The 14464-nt window shown below is 43.7% G+C and overlaps 2 protein-coding genes and 1 long non-coding RNA gene across 3 annotated transcripts; 1 reads left to right on the top strand and 2 right to left on the bottom strand.

Annotated features, from left to right (window-relative positions):
• Positions 1-1061: 1061 nt before the first annotated feature.
• On the bottom strand, positions 1062-5712 carry eif4e3 (eukaryotic translation initiation factor 4E family member 3). Its single transcript, XM_086118194.1, has 7 exons — positions 5387-5712; positions 4101-4173; positions 3617-3711; positions 3156-3216; positions 2305-2371; positions 2046-2201; positions 1062-1820 (listed from the first exon to the last, which is right to left on the bottom strand). The coding sequence occupies exons 1-7, from the start codon at positions 5566-5568 to the stop codon at positions 1774-1776; spliced, it is 681 nt and encodes a 226-aa protein (XP_085974320.1). The 5' UTR covers positions 5569-5712; the 3' UTR covers positions 1062-1773.
• Positions 5217-12278, top strand: LOC147201866 (uncharacterized). The gene is made up of 4 exons (XR_015101648.1): positions 5217-5408; positions 6199-6270; positions 7314-7449; positions 8146-12278. It is a non-coding gene; the product is annotated as an uncharacterized LOC147201866 (long non-coding RNA).
• prok2 (prokineticin 2) lies at positions 6888-8203 on the bottom strand. The gene is made up of 3 exons (XM_086118195.1): positions 8132-8203; positions 7269-7394; positions 6888-7084 (listed from the first exon to the last, which is right to left on the bottom strand). Exons 1-3 carry the CDS (start codon positions 8201-8203, stop codon positions 6959-6961), a joined length of 324 nt encoding a protein of 107 aa, XP_085974321.1. The 3' UTR covers positions 6888-6958.
• Positions 12279-14464: the final 2186 nt, after the last annotated feature.

Genomic DNA, 14464 nt, shown 5'->3' with positions numbered 1-14464 from the left:
AAACAGAAAGAGCGACAGTGTGTGCGCGTGGGCGTGTGTGTATGTGTGTGTGGGGGGGGGGGGGTAAAAACTACTACGTCAACTAATTACAACGCAGAGATAATGAACTACATAGTTTTTCAGAAATGCCGCAAATTTGTTTCTCAAGCCTTTCATAATAGACTTTGACATAATTAAGAAATGTGTTTGGGGGACTTTGAATCTAAAATGATTTTGTAAAGATGAACCCCATCAGACTTCTGACTAAATGGGTCGGATGACGCATCCAGTATTTTCATTGGTTTCTGACCATCATTTGCTTCATGTTTAAATAATCAGGAAAGGCTGGTTGTTGCAAATATTTGGTTGAAAAATTTTGCTTACTGCTAACCATATTTCGCCTTGGGCATGACTGATACAGTGATTAAAGTGTATTTTTGCTCGCCTCAGAAGGAAATTACTCGGCCAGTTTAACAGTCCAGTTAACACTAATTGTAAAGCAACATTGATTTGATTTCACGAGAAACTACTCGAAGTCTTTTTTTTTTTGTCCTTGATCAAGGTCTGAGAAGCACAGCCCTAGTCATTATGAAAGACATTACAATATTGTACACTTCTTTTTTTCCATGGCTGCAGCTGAGAAACCTGCTGCTGCAGCAGCTGTAGAAGCCTCGCATCCTTTTTCTTAGTAGACAGCGCCACCCTTTGATTATGGACGGTCAAAGCCGATTTCGATCACATCAATATTTATATAAACAAAGGAAAATATGGAGGAACGGTTGTTAGATGGCATGGCGTGTTGTGATGGACGAGATCAACAACGAATTTATCTTTGTTGACTTTCACCTGGAACGCGCTTTGAGGTCGGAACGGGGGGGACAATCCGAGCAGGATGATCCAATTTCCCAACTTCTTTGAATGTTGCATTAGAGAGCAGGAATGAGCAAGAACGCTCAGAGACGCGTCAGTAGAGGAAAGCACCACCGTGGGGATGTTTTCGGGAGGAATTGGAATTTTGACATGGCTAAAAGCTCAAAAGAGTTCAGGACATCAAATCTCACTTGAAAAACAACACAGCTAAACAAGTTGTAAGATTTATTGATACCGGAAACAAGTACAAATCAAGGCCAAGGAAATGTGCAATTTCTGTCCACGTTAAAATATCAAATGCCCCGTGACTCCATTTGTGAGGGTGGAGTTCGACTTTTGCCAATTAGCATTAAAAGAATTGTCAAATGGGCTGCGGTTGGAACATTCAAAGAGACATTTTCATGTGGAATCTCTATTTGACTGCTGCATATGGCTTTCTAAGTAAGTGGACTGATTCTCATGAAAGTGTTTCCCTCATTTTACAATTCACGTACAACTGACGAAGACACAACTCAGTGGGACATTCATTCCGCAACTGGAAATTTGACAAACATTTTTCGTTCATTTCTGATGAACTTCCTAAACTGCTTTGGTATGCTAATGATCTTGTTATACTAAAACATCGCATGAGGGGATTCAAGCGAACATCTGTTGAACGTAGAAGATAACAGCGGCTAACGTTACACAAGGAGACGACTGGATGAGCTGTGGGTGGGACAGTGATATGACAAAACCACAATAAATCAGTCACTGCCGATGAATGTTCATGGACATTCTTTCAACGGTTGAAATAAAACGAGGCATCAGTCATTCAATAGTTACAAAAATATATTGATAATACCCTTGATTCTCTTGTGGACAGTGTCATTTAGTCAAGGCAGCTACAGTTCAGATAACAACAACAACAACAAAAAAGTGCACGCTCTAATGTCTTGAACGTCCTCCTTCAAAGGCGTGATGTTCCATGTGAGCTGTGAAATGAAAAATGAATCAGCTACTGTCAAACGCAGTCTACTTCGTGCACCAATGTATAAGCAACACGCACGAAAAACACACACGTATTCTGGCGGAGAGAATATATGCGTGTGAGTCCGTTGGATTTTCTGTTTGCGTATGGGTTTCTGAACCACCGCTATGGCTATGGCTCTGGCTCTGTGTGTGTGCGCAGACACCAAAAACACATCTGGCATACTTACATTTATAAAAAACTGCTTTAAAAGCTGTTTGCGGGAGAAGCTCATTGATTTTTCCCAAGATACTTGCTTCATTAGCCAAAGAGGCATCTTTATTCCAAACTTGTACGACATCCTCCCGATCTCTGACACTTACACTGACGCCAACAACCTCGTCATCTAGGGTGGGGGGGGGGGGGGGGGGACAAGTCAGTCAACGTAGCATTAACCAAATACGAATCAACATCGGCATTATGACGTGAATAAAAGTAGAGCACAGTACCTGAGGCACAGTAGTCTGCAAACTGCTCCCCGATAGTAGCAAGTAACAATTCTTTCCACACTGCAGACTGAAATTGAGAATGAGAACATTTTTCCTTGGCAGCATCTCCAAAGTGAGAACTTGAGTTGATTCCTTTGGATGTCATCCATATTTGAGTTTCGGTCACAAAACCACTGATCTGACTAATCAAATACAGAATGCTACAGAACGGTACACAAGGTAACTGTAGCGGCAGCCTAACTTGTATTACACGACAGTACAGTCGAGATAAAGTCAGATTTTCTGAGAAAATCAAATGACGATACCAAATATCATACCGGAGATAATAAGTGACTCCACTGTGGGCAAAAGCAGGTTCTCGCACATTCAGGTGACACAAGAATGGCACAAAAAAACATTTCCCCCCCCAAGATTCCGAAGCAGAATATGTCAAGACAAAAACAAGTATTTTCGATAAGATGAAGAAATCTCCGTAAGTAAGGAGAAAGGATGATTACTAGACAGGATTGAAAGTTATGTTAAAGATGTAAAAAGAAAAAAACAATCTATGTGACAATGCAAGAGAAATACGGCGCTCATCTGAGATGGTGCGCTGTTCTAATGATCTTTGTCAAACATGTGCTCTTCTTACAACAATAATAGTGCCCGTATTTCTTTTGGACAAATTGAGATGCAAGCATGGAAACTGGAGTTGCTTCGGGTCCATGCAGGAACTCGGCTTAAGGGGCGGCGCACGTTTCGATTGGCTGGCGTGCCGACAAACGTTGTCACGTCTACTTTTGCCATACTCTGCCTCAGTGTGACCTAGAGTGTAGCGTACGGTGTTAGGATGACAAAGCAGCAACACGTACAGTGCTTTCTTTCGGGACTTTCATCTTCCAGACGCCTCCTTTTGCATTGCTTTCCTCTTCCCTGTTGTTGGTAAAAAACAACAACAACAACGTTAATGTGTGTTACCGCATGGAGTGAACAAGATCAACAAAATCCTCGAGGATGCAGTGCAGTTCACAAGAAGCACAAATATTTTACCAGTGGCTTTCAATGCTAAATGTGTATGCTTGGCGGGGGGGGGGGGGGGGGGGGGGGGGGGGAAGAAAAAAACAAACATCAAAAGGCACTTTCACCGGATCTTATCAGATGTGCAGTGCAGGTGTACCTAATAAAGCGTCCGGAGAGTTTTGGGACAACAGATTGTTTCGTGGAACTCCTGGTCACGCAGTATTACCAGTCATGGCTGCTCACGTAACTATTTGTGTAGTCAAGCTAAATTTGGAGTCAAGAAAAAATACAAAAGACAGTCGAGGAGACGTACCAGAGTGGCCTCCGTTCTCCCCGCATCAGGTGATAGCTACATCTCAAAGGAAGCGCTGTGACCGGCGGGATGTTATTGTACACGCTCCAGAAGAGCTGCAGACAACAAAAGAAAGCAACTTTTGGAATTTTTTTTTTTTTTTTAAAGATGAGAATATTGTGCACGTGTCAAACGAAGAACGTGTACGTCTTTTTTGGGGCAAAGCGTTTCCACTCTGTTTATTGTTCTGTGCTTCAGCAGAAACAGATTTCAAGAGTACAAGGTACACTTTGCTGGTGAAGCGCTCCACGCGCAAAGGCTTCTACCGTTCCATGTTCCATAATTAAAGTTGCTGGTGACATACTCGGGCACGTTCGGACTTAACATGCAATGTGCGTGCCCTTGCTCACCGTTTTAAACGGACTCGTTTGCATTTGCAGCCTCCAAAACTCGGCTGTGTTGGAAAAGGGGAGCCAAAAGAAGAGTTGCTGAGCCGAATGCTTACCTGAATACTTTCCACTGTGTAAATCTTCTTCAGATTGGATTCACATTCTGCTGCGGTTGTGCCTGGCAAGGACCTTAGATTAAAGAATTCAACGATGAAGCAAAATTGAACGCAAAATTCAAGATTTTTTTTTTTCTCTCCACAGTGTCATACTTGTAGTGCATTTGCCTCGTCTACCAGTCTATCAATGCTATTGTTAAAATCTATGGAGTGGAATTGTCGGACTGCCTATAAAAGCAAGAATACCGTCTTCCCTGGAAAAGTAAATGAACTAAAATAGCATTTGCTTTATTGGTTCCAGTTGCTACGTGCACGGTTTCACCTGACCTCATTTGGCGTGGAGGATGATACCGTGACTTACTAAGAAGTAAAACAGAGGATTAACATTTATTTCTTGGTTTATTCATTCAAACAAAATCTGTACTAAATATTCTATTCTTTGTTTAAGAATAAAGTATCATGTGGGCAATGACTAAAATACTGTTTTTACCCCCCCCCCCAAAAAAAGGTCAGTTTAGAGGTGTAATTTCAATACCGAGGTATTTTTGCTTAGTTATCATAAGGTCAAACTCTAACATCGATCAGCACAGATGCCTAACTGAGACCTGCAATTGAAAACGGTTGTTTTACCTTTTCAGTAACTTGGCTCAGCGAAAACACCAACTTTAAACTATTGGTGACCACAGGAGAGAAGACTTTCAAGTGGATTTCAGGCAAAACAACGCATGACTGACGTGCGTTGTGAGGATATTTTTCCAATGACCTTTTTGTTTGGAAAACCCTTTTCGCAATGACGAATTGCCACAGTTCTTGTCAACAGCTTTTGCTGACTTAACACTTTGGCTCCAGGCGGAGAGCTTGAAATATAGTTGGCCTCGCAACGAACTTTCATGTGATCCCATACAAGTCGCAAAGTGCAACTCCGAATGATAATAATAAGTTTGATACATGACACTGCTTACGACTGGAGTTGTAATCATTGGGAGATACTAGTCTTAAAACCTCCAAGTTAAAGTCTCCTCTTGTCCATTAAAACTCTGACACTGTACTTTGGGTTTGTGGGGGAGCGAGGGGGCGGGGGCGGGGGGGGGGGGGCACCTCGGTGACCATGACCGCGTCTGCTTGTCTAGTCTGAGAGAAAATAGGACGAGCACAACTCAAATAACATCCCGCAACATTTGCTCCCGGAGGCCTGCTAGCCTTGCACAATATTTCAGCCGGGCTCTTCCTGCGACTGCGACCAAAACTTGGAGTGACAACGCGTTAGACGGCGATCATTTCACTACCTGTCCAACCAAAAGGTCCAAGGTGAGTGCAAAGGCAGCGTTGAGTTGTCTTCTCCTCCTGCTCGGTGCTTCTTTGTGATGTTATCCAACTCTTCCTCGTCGATATCGATGCTGCTTTCGGACGGAGCGCTCATGGCTCCTCTGTCCATTTGGAGGTCTGTCTGGCCCGCAGAAACCGCCATGAGAGCAGCTCGAATGAGGTTAAAACAAAAGAAAACTCTTCCGTCTCGTTATGAATGGCGCGATTACAAACACCCACTTTGGTTTTGTCTGCTGCTCCGCAAACGCTCTTTCCGCACACTGACAATGACGTCACCGCGTCACTGGCTAGACGTAAGTGTCGCTCCGTTTGCAGAGAGCACAAGAAGAAACGACGATGCTCCACTCTGTTATATTTTTGTCTGCTTAACATGAGCGTTTCGACAAATGCGCATCCGTCTTGTATTAAGTGAAACTACACGCGTGTCACATTGACGTCATAAGAACTGTGCAAATGTTCAGTCCCAACAAGCGACGTATCATTCGAGAGGCAGTTTAATTTTAATTCCAGTCACTAGCGTATTACTTTTCTTCTTTTTACTTTTTTACTTTAGTTGCCTCCGGGTAGCCGCTTTTTGGACGGCTTCTTTTCATTTGAACACACTTTGTTTACAAGCGGCAACAAGTAGGCGCTCATAAAACGTCGTTGCATTACTCGAGAGGTATTGGACCATTTTAAGTTTTTCGCACAAACAAATCACAAACAAAGTGAACTATCTGTCGTTTTATGTTGCGGAAACATGTTGATTCTCCTGCGACTGACTGACGACCAGCTCAGGATGGAGTGCGGCTTTCGCCGACGTCATCCGGGAGAGCCTCCAGCACCCTCCGCGACCCTGCTGAGAGTAAGCTGTGTTGAAAATGGCTGGATGGATGGCAAATACAAGTCCGTAAATTGAAACTTGTTATTTTACGGCCTAAATGGCAGGTGAATAAACTATTGACTGTTTTTATTTGGGATGGTTTTATGGTCAACATCTTTTAGATGGGATTGGCAAAGCCGTCCCCACGAGCGGGCCATAGGGGGGCCGACCCACCCACCAAGATGATTTCAATGGACAAATAGGTAGACTTTTGCTATTTGTGGGCCAACCTGGTCCCTATCTCCCGTGATGAGCTGGGTCCACGGTACCGTTTTAAGATTGTCATGACATGGCTCATAGCATCTGCTCGTTTTCAGATGGACACGATCAAAGAATTTTTCACATTTATTGGAATTGCAGAATCGGGGGCTTAAGTGCTTTCATTTGGAAACGTTGGTCCACCAGTTGCCCAACCCTGATTTAGAGTTTAGATTGAGCCTCACGTGCACCTTTTTGGAAATGTGGGAGGAAGCTGGAGATAACGCAGGCAAAAAACAGTAAGAACATACTGGACAAACTCCATTCAGTGGAGATTTGAACCCTGAACCTCAGAACAGCGAGGTCGACGTGCACCACCGTGTTGGCTCATCAAATATACCTCATTCGTCAAAATATTTGAATGAATACATAAACAGCGACAATTCGCAGTGTGGCAGCAGCAAATCCCTCCTCAGATGTAGTCTTGATCTCCCTGATATGCTGCGAGGCATTTTGATCGTCCCTCCTCTACAGTGATGCACGACAGGTTGGGGAGGCAGGGGCACGTGTGATGAAGTCTCTTCCCGTTGAAAGGAACCTGGGCAACAGAATGGAAAATGGAGCTTGATTTTGTGATGTGGAAAGTCTGTGTTAAAACGAATGCCTCGCAATAAGGAAATTGGATGGCATGTTATTACTTTATGATCACAATCTCAACCGTGACACTGGCAAAATCGTGGGTATCATGCTGGGTAGGGCAAAGTATCTTGAGACGGTCTCACGTGGTGACTCATGGGGTGACAGTCGTCTCCTCTGGCTCCCATCAGCGTACACATACGCAGGCTGCGAATCCACAGACTCACTGCGCAGCACATTCCTCCTCCACACTGGGAGTCCTTCTCACATGCCTGGACACACACGCGCGTGCGCACAGATGGAGAGATGTGCGTGCAACATTATAAGGTACTGTACGCTGGGAAAAAAAAGTTTTTGGTTCACGTATTCAGTTTTATTTCCTCGAGTGGTTGCACAAACTAAAATCAACTGGCTCCCAATACCATTTTTTAAAGATGAATCAACGTCTGCTTAAAAAATGTATCTCACTCCTGATGATTTGATGGCGTGCAACCACTCGATGAGAAAAAAATTCAGCTCACTCTTTTTTTTTTCAGCGAACCCTTTTGGTAATTCCTGTGATGTCACTTCAATGTATTGGATTGGATTGGATACAACCTTTCGAACCTTCACGAAGTTAAATATTTGGGCATTATATGACATCAACTTCATGAAGTGTTTAATTGTCATTTGCTTTATTTATTTTTTTACCTGCTCAGTTAAGTGGCAAAATATTTGACCTAATCACAGATATTGACAGCAATGATATCTTTGCCACAACCTTCAACAGAACCTAGTAAAGCAATTGGCGAGTGATCGATTTAAGAGTCACTATGAGCAACGACTTTAATTTTGATGTGATACAGTACATTGAAACACTTGAATCTCATCCCGATTGCCTCTTCCTGCCCCCCCCCCACCCCCAATGAGAACATCCTTCAAGATTGCAAAATCCTTTGCCCAAACCTGAATGATTGTCATTGATGAAGCAGCGCAAGCGTCGCTGATGGAGCCGTTTGTTTCGTCTTACCCCCGTGATGACAGCTGACGACCCGTGCGACACCAACAGCAGGAAGAAGAGCAGCGGAAAGAAAGACTTCATGATAACGACGCGTCTCGGTGCCGCTGCCTCCTTCAAGCTCGCAAGCTCAAGCCGACAAGACTTTGCCACATGTGCATACGTGACCGACTCAAGAGAAAAGCGACCCGCTCGACATTTATAAAGCCAGCCCGCCATTCAGAATCATTGTGACTCACTCACATCAGCGTGGCTTTTCAAAAGAAAAAAATAATAATATAACAACACTCATGTCTTTGACCCTCTTAGAGGTGGCACTGACTCCCCGAGAAAGTGCAAGCACGCATTCTGACACATCAACTCTTGATACACATGTTATCCCCCCCCCCCCTTTTCCTCATCATTACCTTTTCACATTCCAAGGCCGAAGCTTTCATTCCATCCTTTCACATCCACTTCAACCACATTCCCAATGAGAGGATGTTCATTTAGAAACACGCTCCCCTAAGCGCTTCGAATGAAATAAAAGATCACTTTTTAAGTGAGCAAAAGAATTGGACGGTGGACAAAACCTAATAATGAGGACCCAAATCTTTGCTTGCAATAACTGCATCCAGCCGAGAAAACATTTGCAATTTTGCTGACACTTTTCTTGGTAAATGTACTTCTTCCTTCCTATTCACCTGCAGTGGAAACGATGAAATTACTTTATGTCCGCACTCCAGAAGAATTATTTTGAAAACCAATTCTAACTTCCCGGACAAAAACACGTTGGTCCCCAAAACGTAATTTTTCATTGCTCAACCTTTTGAAAAGCATTTCCCTCACTCTGACACTCTTGGTCAAGTAAAGGCGAAACAATTGCAGCATAACTAAGGATGTACTCAAAAAATAAAAGGTGTTTATTCCCCCGAAACGAAGAAGATAAAACAAAACACCTGAGCACATCGTGGCTTGTCTCGGCACAGGAATCAGGAAGCGCCCATTTTGATCGAAGCAAGTCACAATGTTTTCCATCACAAGCAGTGCACAAGGTCACAGCGAATGCACTCATTAGTCCGTGTTGTCATGTTCTATTTCCACATCGGCTTCCTCTCACTATGCTCTCCTCTATTCATACCTCACTGCTATGCGACAATCCGCCTGGCATGATTTCAACATATTTCACAAGGACTAATTGCTTTGACCACCGGTTTGCTTAAAAACTGACCACTCTCTCAACAAAGCGAAGAAAATAAAACATGAAGCCCACGACGCAAGAATGCAAACCTACAATACTGAACACTCTAATTCTGTCCAGCTTGGCAAGTTGAGCGACATTAAGGGTTGATCAGATGGCTCGTATGCATTTTAAATAGGCAATCAACAGTGTACATTTGTAGTGGTCATTAACAAAAATTGCATTAAGGCCGAGCGTGACTGCATAAATCACTAAACAATGACATTTGGTGACCCTTTGCCGCACACCAAGTTATGGAACTATCTACCAAGCTAGCTAGCTCGCTCGCTCGCTAGCTAGCTTTCTGTCCGTCTATATTTCTCCATATCTATGTATAAAGACGTATAAATATAATTGTGTCGCCTTAATGTACTTTCATCCTTATCTCGGCTTGTGGAGATGGCATTTTCTGATATACTGGAACTCCCACACGCAAAGTCAAGGACAGGTCAGATTTTTCTCCCACCATAACACTGTAAAAAAAAAAAAAAATTCAGGCCCGTCTTCTTTCAAAAGATGCAATGAATTGGCCCGGCTTTGGAGACCCCAAGGTTAAGGCGGTGCAGATAGTAATAATCAAGCTGCTCCAACCAAAGTCTTTCTGGCAATGTTGTCAATAGGCGGGAGTGAATCCATCTAACCATTTTCTAGCCCTTATCCTGTTGCGAGTCACTGCTGAGCTGGAGTATAAGGAGAAAAAAACCCATGAGCAAGTCCACCAAGAAAAGGTCAAAGCTTTGAGTAAATATCAAAGTTGTTGTTGATGTCCCTACAATAACTCGATGTTATTGATCGGTTCCAAGGATTCCAGTATCTTATTACCTTGCGTATCTTTGAAGTCAAGATGGCGCCCGAGTAGGCAGCCGTCAGCAAGTGCTCTCATGAGTCTTGCTTTTTTTTTTTTGTTTTTGTGTTTGTTTTGTCACTTTGTGTTGTTTACGTCGTGTGGACCTGATGTGGACTTTTTTTCAGCATTTTTTGGCCACGACATTCATCAAGGAGGAGACTCTGTGCTCGGTGGTTGCGCCTTCTCGGCAGCATGGGTATACCGGCACTGTTTTTGACTGGGAGGAATGTCTGCGCCATTTGACTGTCGTTGCTGGACAGTCCCGGGGCGCTTGTGTCTTGCGCCTGGAATGGGCAGCATTTTTCACAGCCCCGCTTTGTTCAGCGGAGAGATCGATGCTGTTGAACGGTCTGCGGCTGGATGGATGTAAGTCTTGAGGAGCCGACGATGAGAAGAAAGGAGCGTTAGCGCGGAGCGCCGATGCGGATTTGGAACTGGGAGTCGCGGCTTGGAGTTTGAAGCGGATTACGTGGGACGGGAGAAGTGAACTCATCTCTTTTCGTCAATGGACGCTACAGCTTCGTGTTTGCTTTCAAAACTTAGCTTGTAGCAGACTTGTGCACATTTTCAGCATGACGTCTCTGATCCACTGGTGAAAGGACACTTTGATCCTCTCCTCTTTCATCTAGAACCGCTTCAGACAACAAAGTGTATGCAGAAAAGTGGTGAAGATTGCACGACTGTCTGTGTCCTATGTGTTGTGTTGTGTTATTTTTGTTATTTTGACTTCAAAATGGCGCCGCGAGAGTGGCTGCCTTTCCAGCAGCTCCTAGATTTTGTTGTTCTACTTCTTCCTTTCATAACTTTGCTGCTGTGAATTGGGAATTTCTCCATTGCGAGACTAATTAAGGTTTTCTTTTCTTTTCTTTTTCTTAACTCCACTCCTCCAGTTGGCGAAAGGAAGCAAGATGAAACTGCCAACTGAATTGGAATTGAAAAAAAAAAAGACTCACTGAAGAAGCCATTTGGGAAATGGATTCCTGACTTTCAAATATTGATCAAAGAGTTTATGATAAGAAATCAGATGAAGGCTTTTGTGCGGAGATGAGTCATATTCAAATTTTTTGAGCCTCGTCAGAATTTGATACCGACCGGTACATGTATTTGTTAGAATAAGATGTTGAATTGAAAATAAATTCCCAAGTGGCAGTTTAGGCTGAAACATTTTTTTTATTTTTTTTTTGGATAAAGTTAATAGTCAGGATATTCGGGCTCCGGTTTGTCTTTTTTTTTGCTTCTTAACTCTGCTGATATCCCGTCGGCCAAGACTGCCGGAGTAATTTCCTATAATGCTGAAATGTCTTATTTCCTCGCTCTCCATCGCCATCTGTTCACAATGACTTCATGTCTGTCGAGCTTAAACAGATGTCGGCCGTTTGCTTTGCTTACAGACAAATGTATATTTCACATAACGTCCTCTACTGATAAAATGCAGATGGTTTACGCTTCTTTTGTTGCTTTCAAAAAGAGTCAAGTGAGGGGTTTCCTTTGTCATTTCCAACGCAGGCTCACGTGCCGAAATTGTTGGCCTATTTTATTACATTCATGCCCCCTGGGTGCGTATTGTATTGTTATGTTCACTAACTCCAATTCTTCCTTCAGATAATGAGCTTGTTTGACATGCACTTGATCTTCCAGCATAGATAGAATGATGTGTATGTGTGTGCGTGTGTGTGCGTGTGTGTGTCGGTCTATAAAGACCATAGTTTGGCAACGTCGTTGATGAACTAATGTTTTTTTTTTTTTTTTTTTTTGGCATTATCAATACATTATGACGTGCGCAGATGCCAACCGCATCCGACAGACAGAATTATTTCTAATCATACCAACCTGACCTTGACAAACAAAGTTAGTCTCCCCTCATACATACTCCTTTGTGTGGACAATAATCCAATGTTGAGTCTTTCAAAGCAGTTCTCTGGCTTCCCAGGATCCTTTGCGTCTTCCACTCGTCTGCCTCGTCAGCGAGGCGTTTAGCGTGAGTGCAGCTAATTGAGTGGAGGATGTACCTGTATGGAGAGAGAGCGAAGCTCGGCGAAATAGAGCCACAAAAGAACCCGGCTCAGCCATCAAGGTCCAAGAAAAATGGAAACTCAGAACAGGAAAAAATAGTTCGCTTTGCAAGTGATTGTATGAAGTGCTGCTCCTGCGCAGTATGAAAAGACTCCACGTTGCAGAGATGCAAGTTACAATTGACTCTCTTTTCGAATAAACTTTTTTTTTTTCCATAATGGAAATTGAATGCATTATCTATTCATCTATTATCTAAAACATTCTTTGTAGTTCACACAGTGAAACTTCTCAAGTGGAATGATTTGGTGGTCAAAGAGCATTTTTTTTCAACATGTTTATCATTATCATCAAAATTTGGGTTGAGTACATGTTTGATATTTCATGTTTTACCAGTGATGGGAAAACGAAGCTTCCAATTTGCTTCTTGAACCAGTTGTGTTTTTGAGGGGGACTCCCCGAATGTACTCCGTCAAATGAGTCAGCACAATATGAAACACAATTACGTGTGTGTCAGATCTTTTCAAAGGGTGAGGAGTGTTTGTTGACTTTAGTTTGAAATGCAATTGGCTGTGAAAGGCGACAAAGTTGAAGTGTGACGGTTAAAAGAAACAGTCCCATTGCTGATATAGTTAGAGGGTTATCCATGGAACAATGCTTGCAAATGGAGAACTGTGCTTCTGCTAGCGTTGAGGGCAGCAGAGGAGGCCTTGCTGGCCCTGACCACTCACCACATTGGCGCATATCCTGAACAAAACATCGGCACTTGTTGAGACGTTGCAATGACAACATGTGGGGGATCCAAACTTTGACACTGAAATGGCATCTTTGGATTTGTGAACCCCCTCTCCTACTATTGGCTTGTTGTAAAAATCAAAAGAACAAACATACACATAAAAAGGTTCTTGCTTTTGATTTTGATATTTATTTATTTTTTTACTTGGTTGGGTTTTCATCATCCTTAAAATGTTGCACGTTTCATTTGTTGCAACTTGTCTATAGATGATATGTGACCTTTGCTATCAGTGTATGCAGCAATGAGATACAGTAGATATCCCAGACCCCCCACCCCTCGTCTCAGGTGTCTAGAAACGCCCCTGGGCTGCGATTGTGGAACGAGCTCGCCCAGCAGGAACAAACACTTCCGCACAGGGTGTCACCTCTGATCCTGTTTAAGCATCTTCCGCTCTACTCACGACAACTCACTTCGAGACCTCATAAACTGAGGCCAGGGGTCACGTTTCATTTTCATTTTAGCTTTCATTGCTAAAGGAAAATGTCTACGCGACGAACACGTTTGTTTCGGGGCTCGGGGAGTGCAGAGCTGGCTTTCTTCTTCTTTTTCTTCTTCTTTTATTAAGCGGCTCTTGAACCACGAGATGGTGCAATTGGACTAAAAATGCGCAAGGTTTGCGCTTTTGCAACGATGACGTCACATTGAAGACAGGGAAGGACAGGCCGAGGAGACGGAAAACGTTCTCCTGTCCGCCGAATCCAGAAAAAAACAACAGTTTTCAATTGCCTTGCCCGCTTAAAAAGAATACCTCATGAATTCCGTTGTTTTATCATCAACTTTAATCTCAATTTGAGACAGCAGTACCAAGTTTCTTCATACAAGTGATTTGGCACAGCTCTTGTACTGGATCTCAACCAAATATGTTTTGGATTGAAACCGTGTATGTCAAATACATTCAACAACAATCATAATTGTTTTGAATCAAGCGACTGGAGGCCCACCAATCACAGACGATCGGAGCGCCACAAAGAGCTTCGTGGTTTATCTTCTGGCTGCCTGCCTGTTTCCACGGCAGCAGCGGCAGCGGCAGCAGAGGAGCACAGCCTGTTTTCGCATTCATAGAAATCCCATCCATCAATTCCCAACAACAGACACGAGTTCCAACGCTGATGAAATATATGAGAGGGCCACAGGCTGCGACTGGATCTGAGCCAGGAGACACCCGCGTGGCTCGCCGTGTCTCGCCTGTGGGCCAGCGTGGAAAGATGTGGCCGGGTGACGTCGGCGGCCTCAGCTCGCCGCTCCTACATTCCAATCAGGCCTCGAAACCAGGGGCCGTTTGTTTGCCGGCGCTTTTGTCACCGGGACAACCGATGCTTTGCTCGCGACGTTCCATCCGGCGGATTGATGCGGCTCACCTCAAAATCCCCCTCGCACTACAGCAAAAAAAGCGGTCTCATCCACGCGCTGGTAAGGAGCGGCGAGCGCATCGATGTTTCACCGGCTGGCTGACTCGGAGGAGCCCCCCGCGGT

This window comes from Hippocampus guttulatus, chromosome 8 (assembly GCF_054856545.1).
Source record: "Hippocampus guttulatus isolate MCC_2025c chromosome 8, RoL_Hgut_1.0, whole genome shotgun sequence".
NCBI lineage: Eukaryota > Metazoa > Chordata > Actinopteri > Syngnathiformes > Syngnathidae > Hippocampus > Hippocampus guttulatus.
The sequence above is the reverse complement of the archived record's forward strand: the minus strand, read 5'-3'. Positions and strand labels throughout refer to the sequence as shown.

What these genes read in the sequence shown, in the direction of transcription:
- eif4e3 (XM_086118194.1), bottom strand. Translation starts at nt 5,568, where the DNA reads ATGGCGGTTTCTGCGGGCCAGACAGACCTCCAAATGGACAGAGGAGCC. An exon ending in TGGACCTTTTGGTTGGACAG is followed by an intron (nt 4,174 to 5,386) that starts GTAGTGAAATGA and finishes CTTTAATCTAAG; the next exon opens with GTCCTTGCCAGGCACAACCG. An exon ending in TAAAGCAGTTTTTTATAAAT is followed by an intron (nt 1,821 to 2,045) that starts GTAAGTATGCCA and finishes TTCATTTCACAG; the next exon opens with CTCACATGGAACATCACGCC.
- prok2 (XM_086118195.1), bottom strand. Translation starts at nt 8,203, where the DNA reads ATGAAGTCTTTCTTTCCGCTGCTCTTCTTCCTGCTGTTGGTGTCGCAC. An exon ending in CGTCAGCTGTCATCACGGGG is followed by an intron (nt 7,395 to 8,131) that starts GTAAGACGAAAC and finishes GTGTGTGTCCAG; the next exon opens with GCATGTGAGAAGGACTCCCA. An exon ending in GTCACCCCATGAGTCACCAC is followed by an intron (nt 7,085 to 7,268) that starts GTGAGACCGTCT and finishes TCTGTTGCCCAG; the next exon opens with GTTCCTTTCAACGGGAAGAG.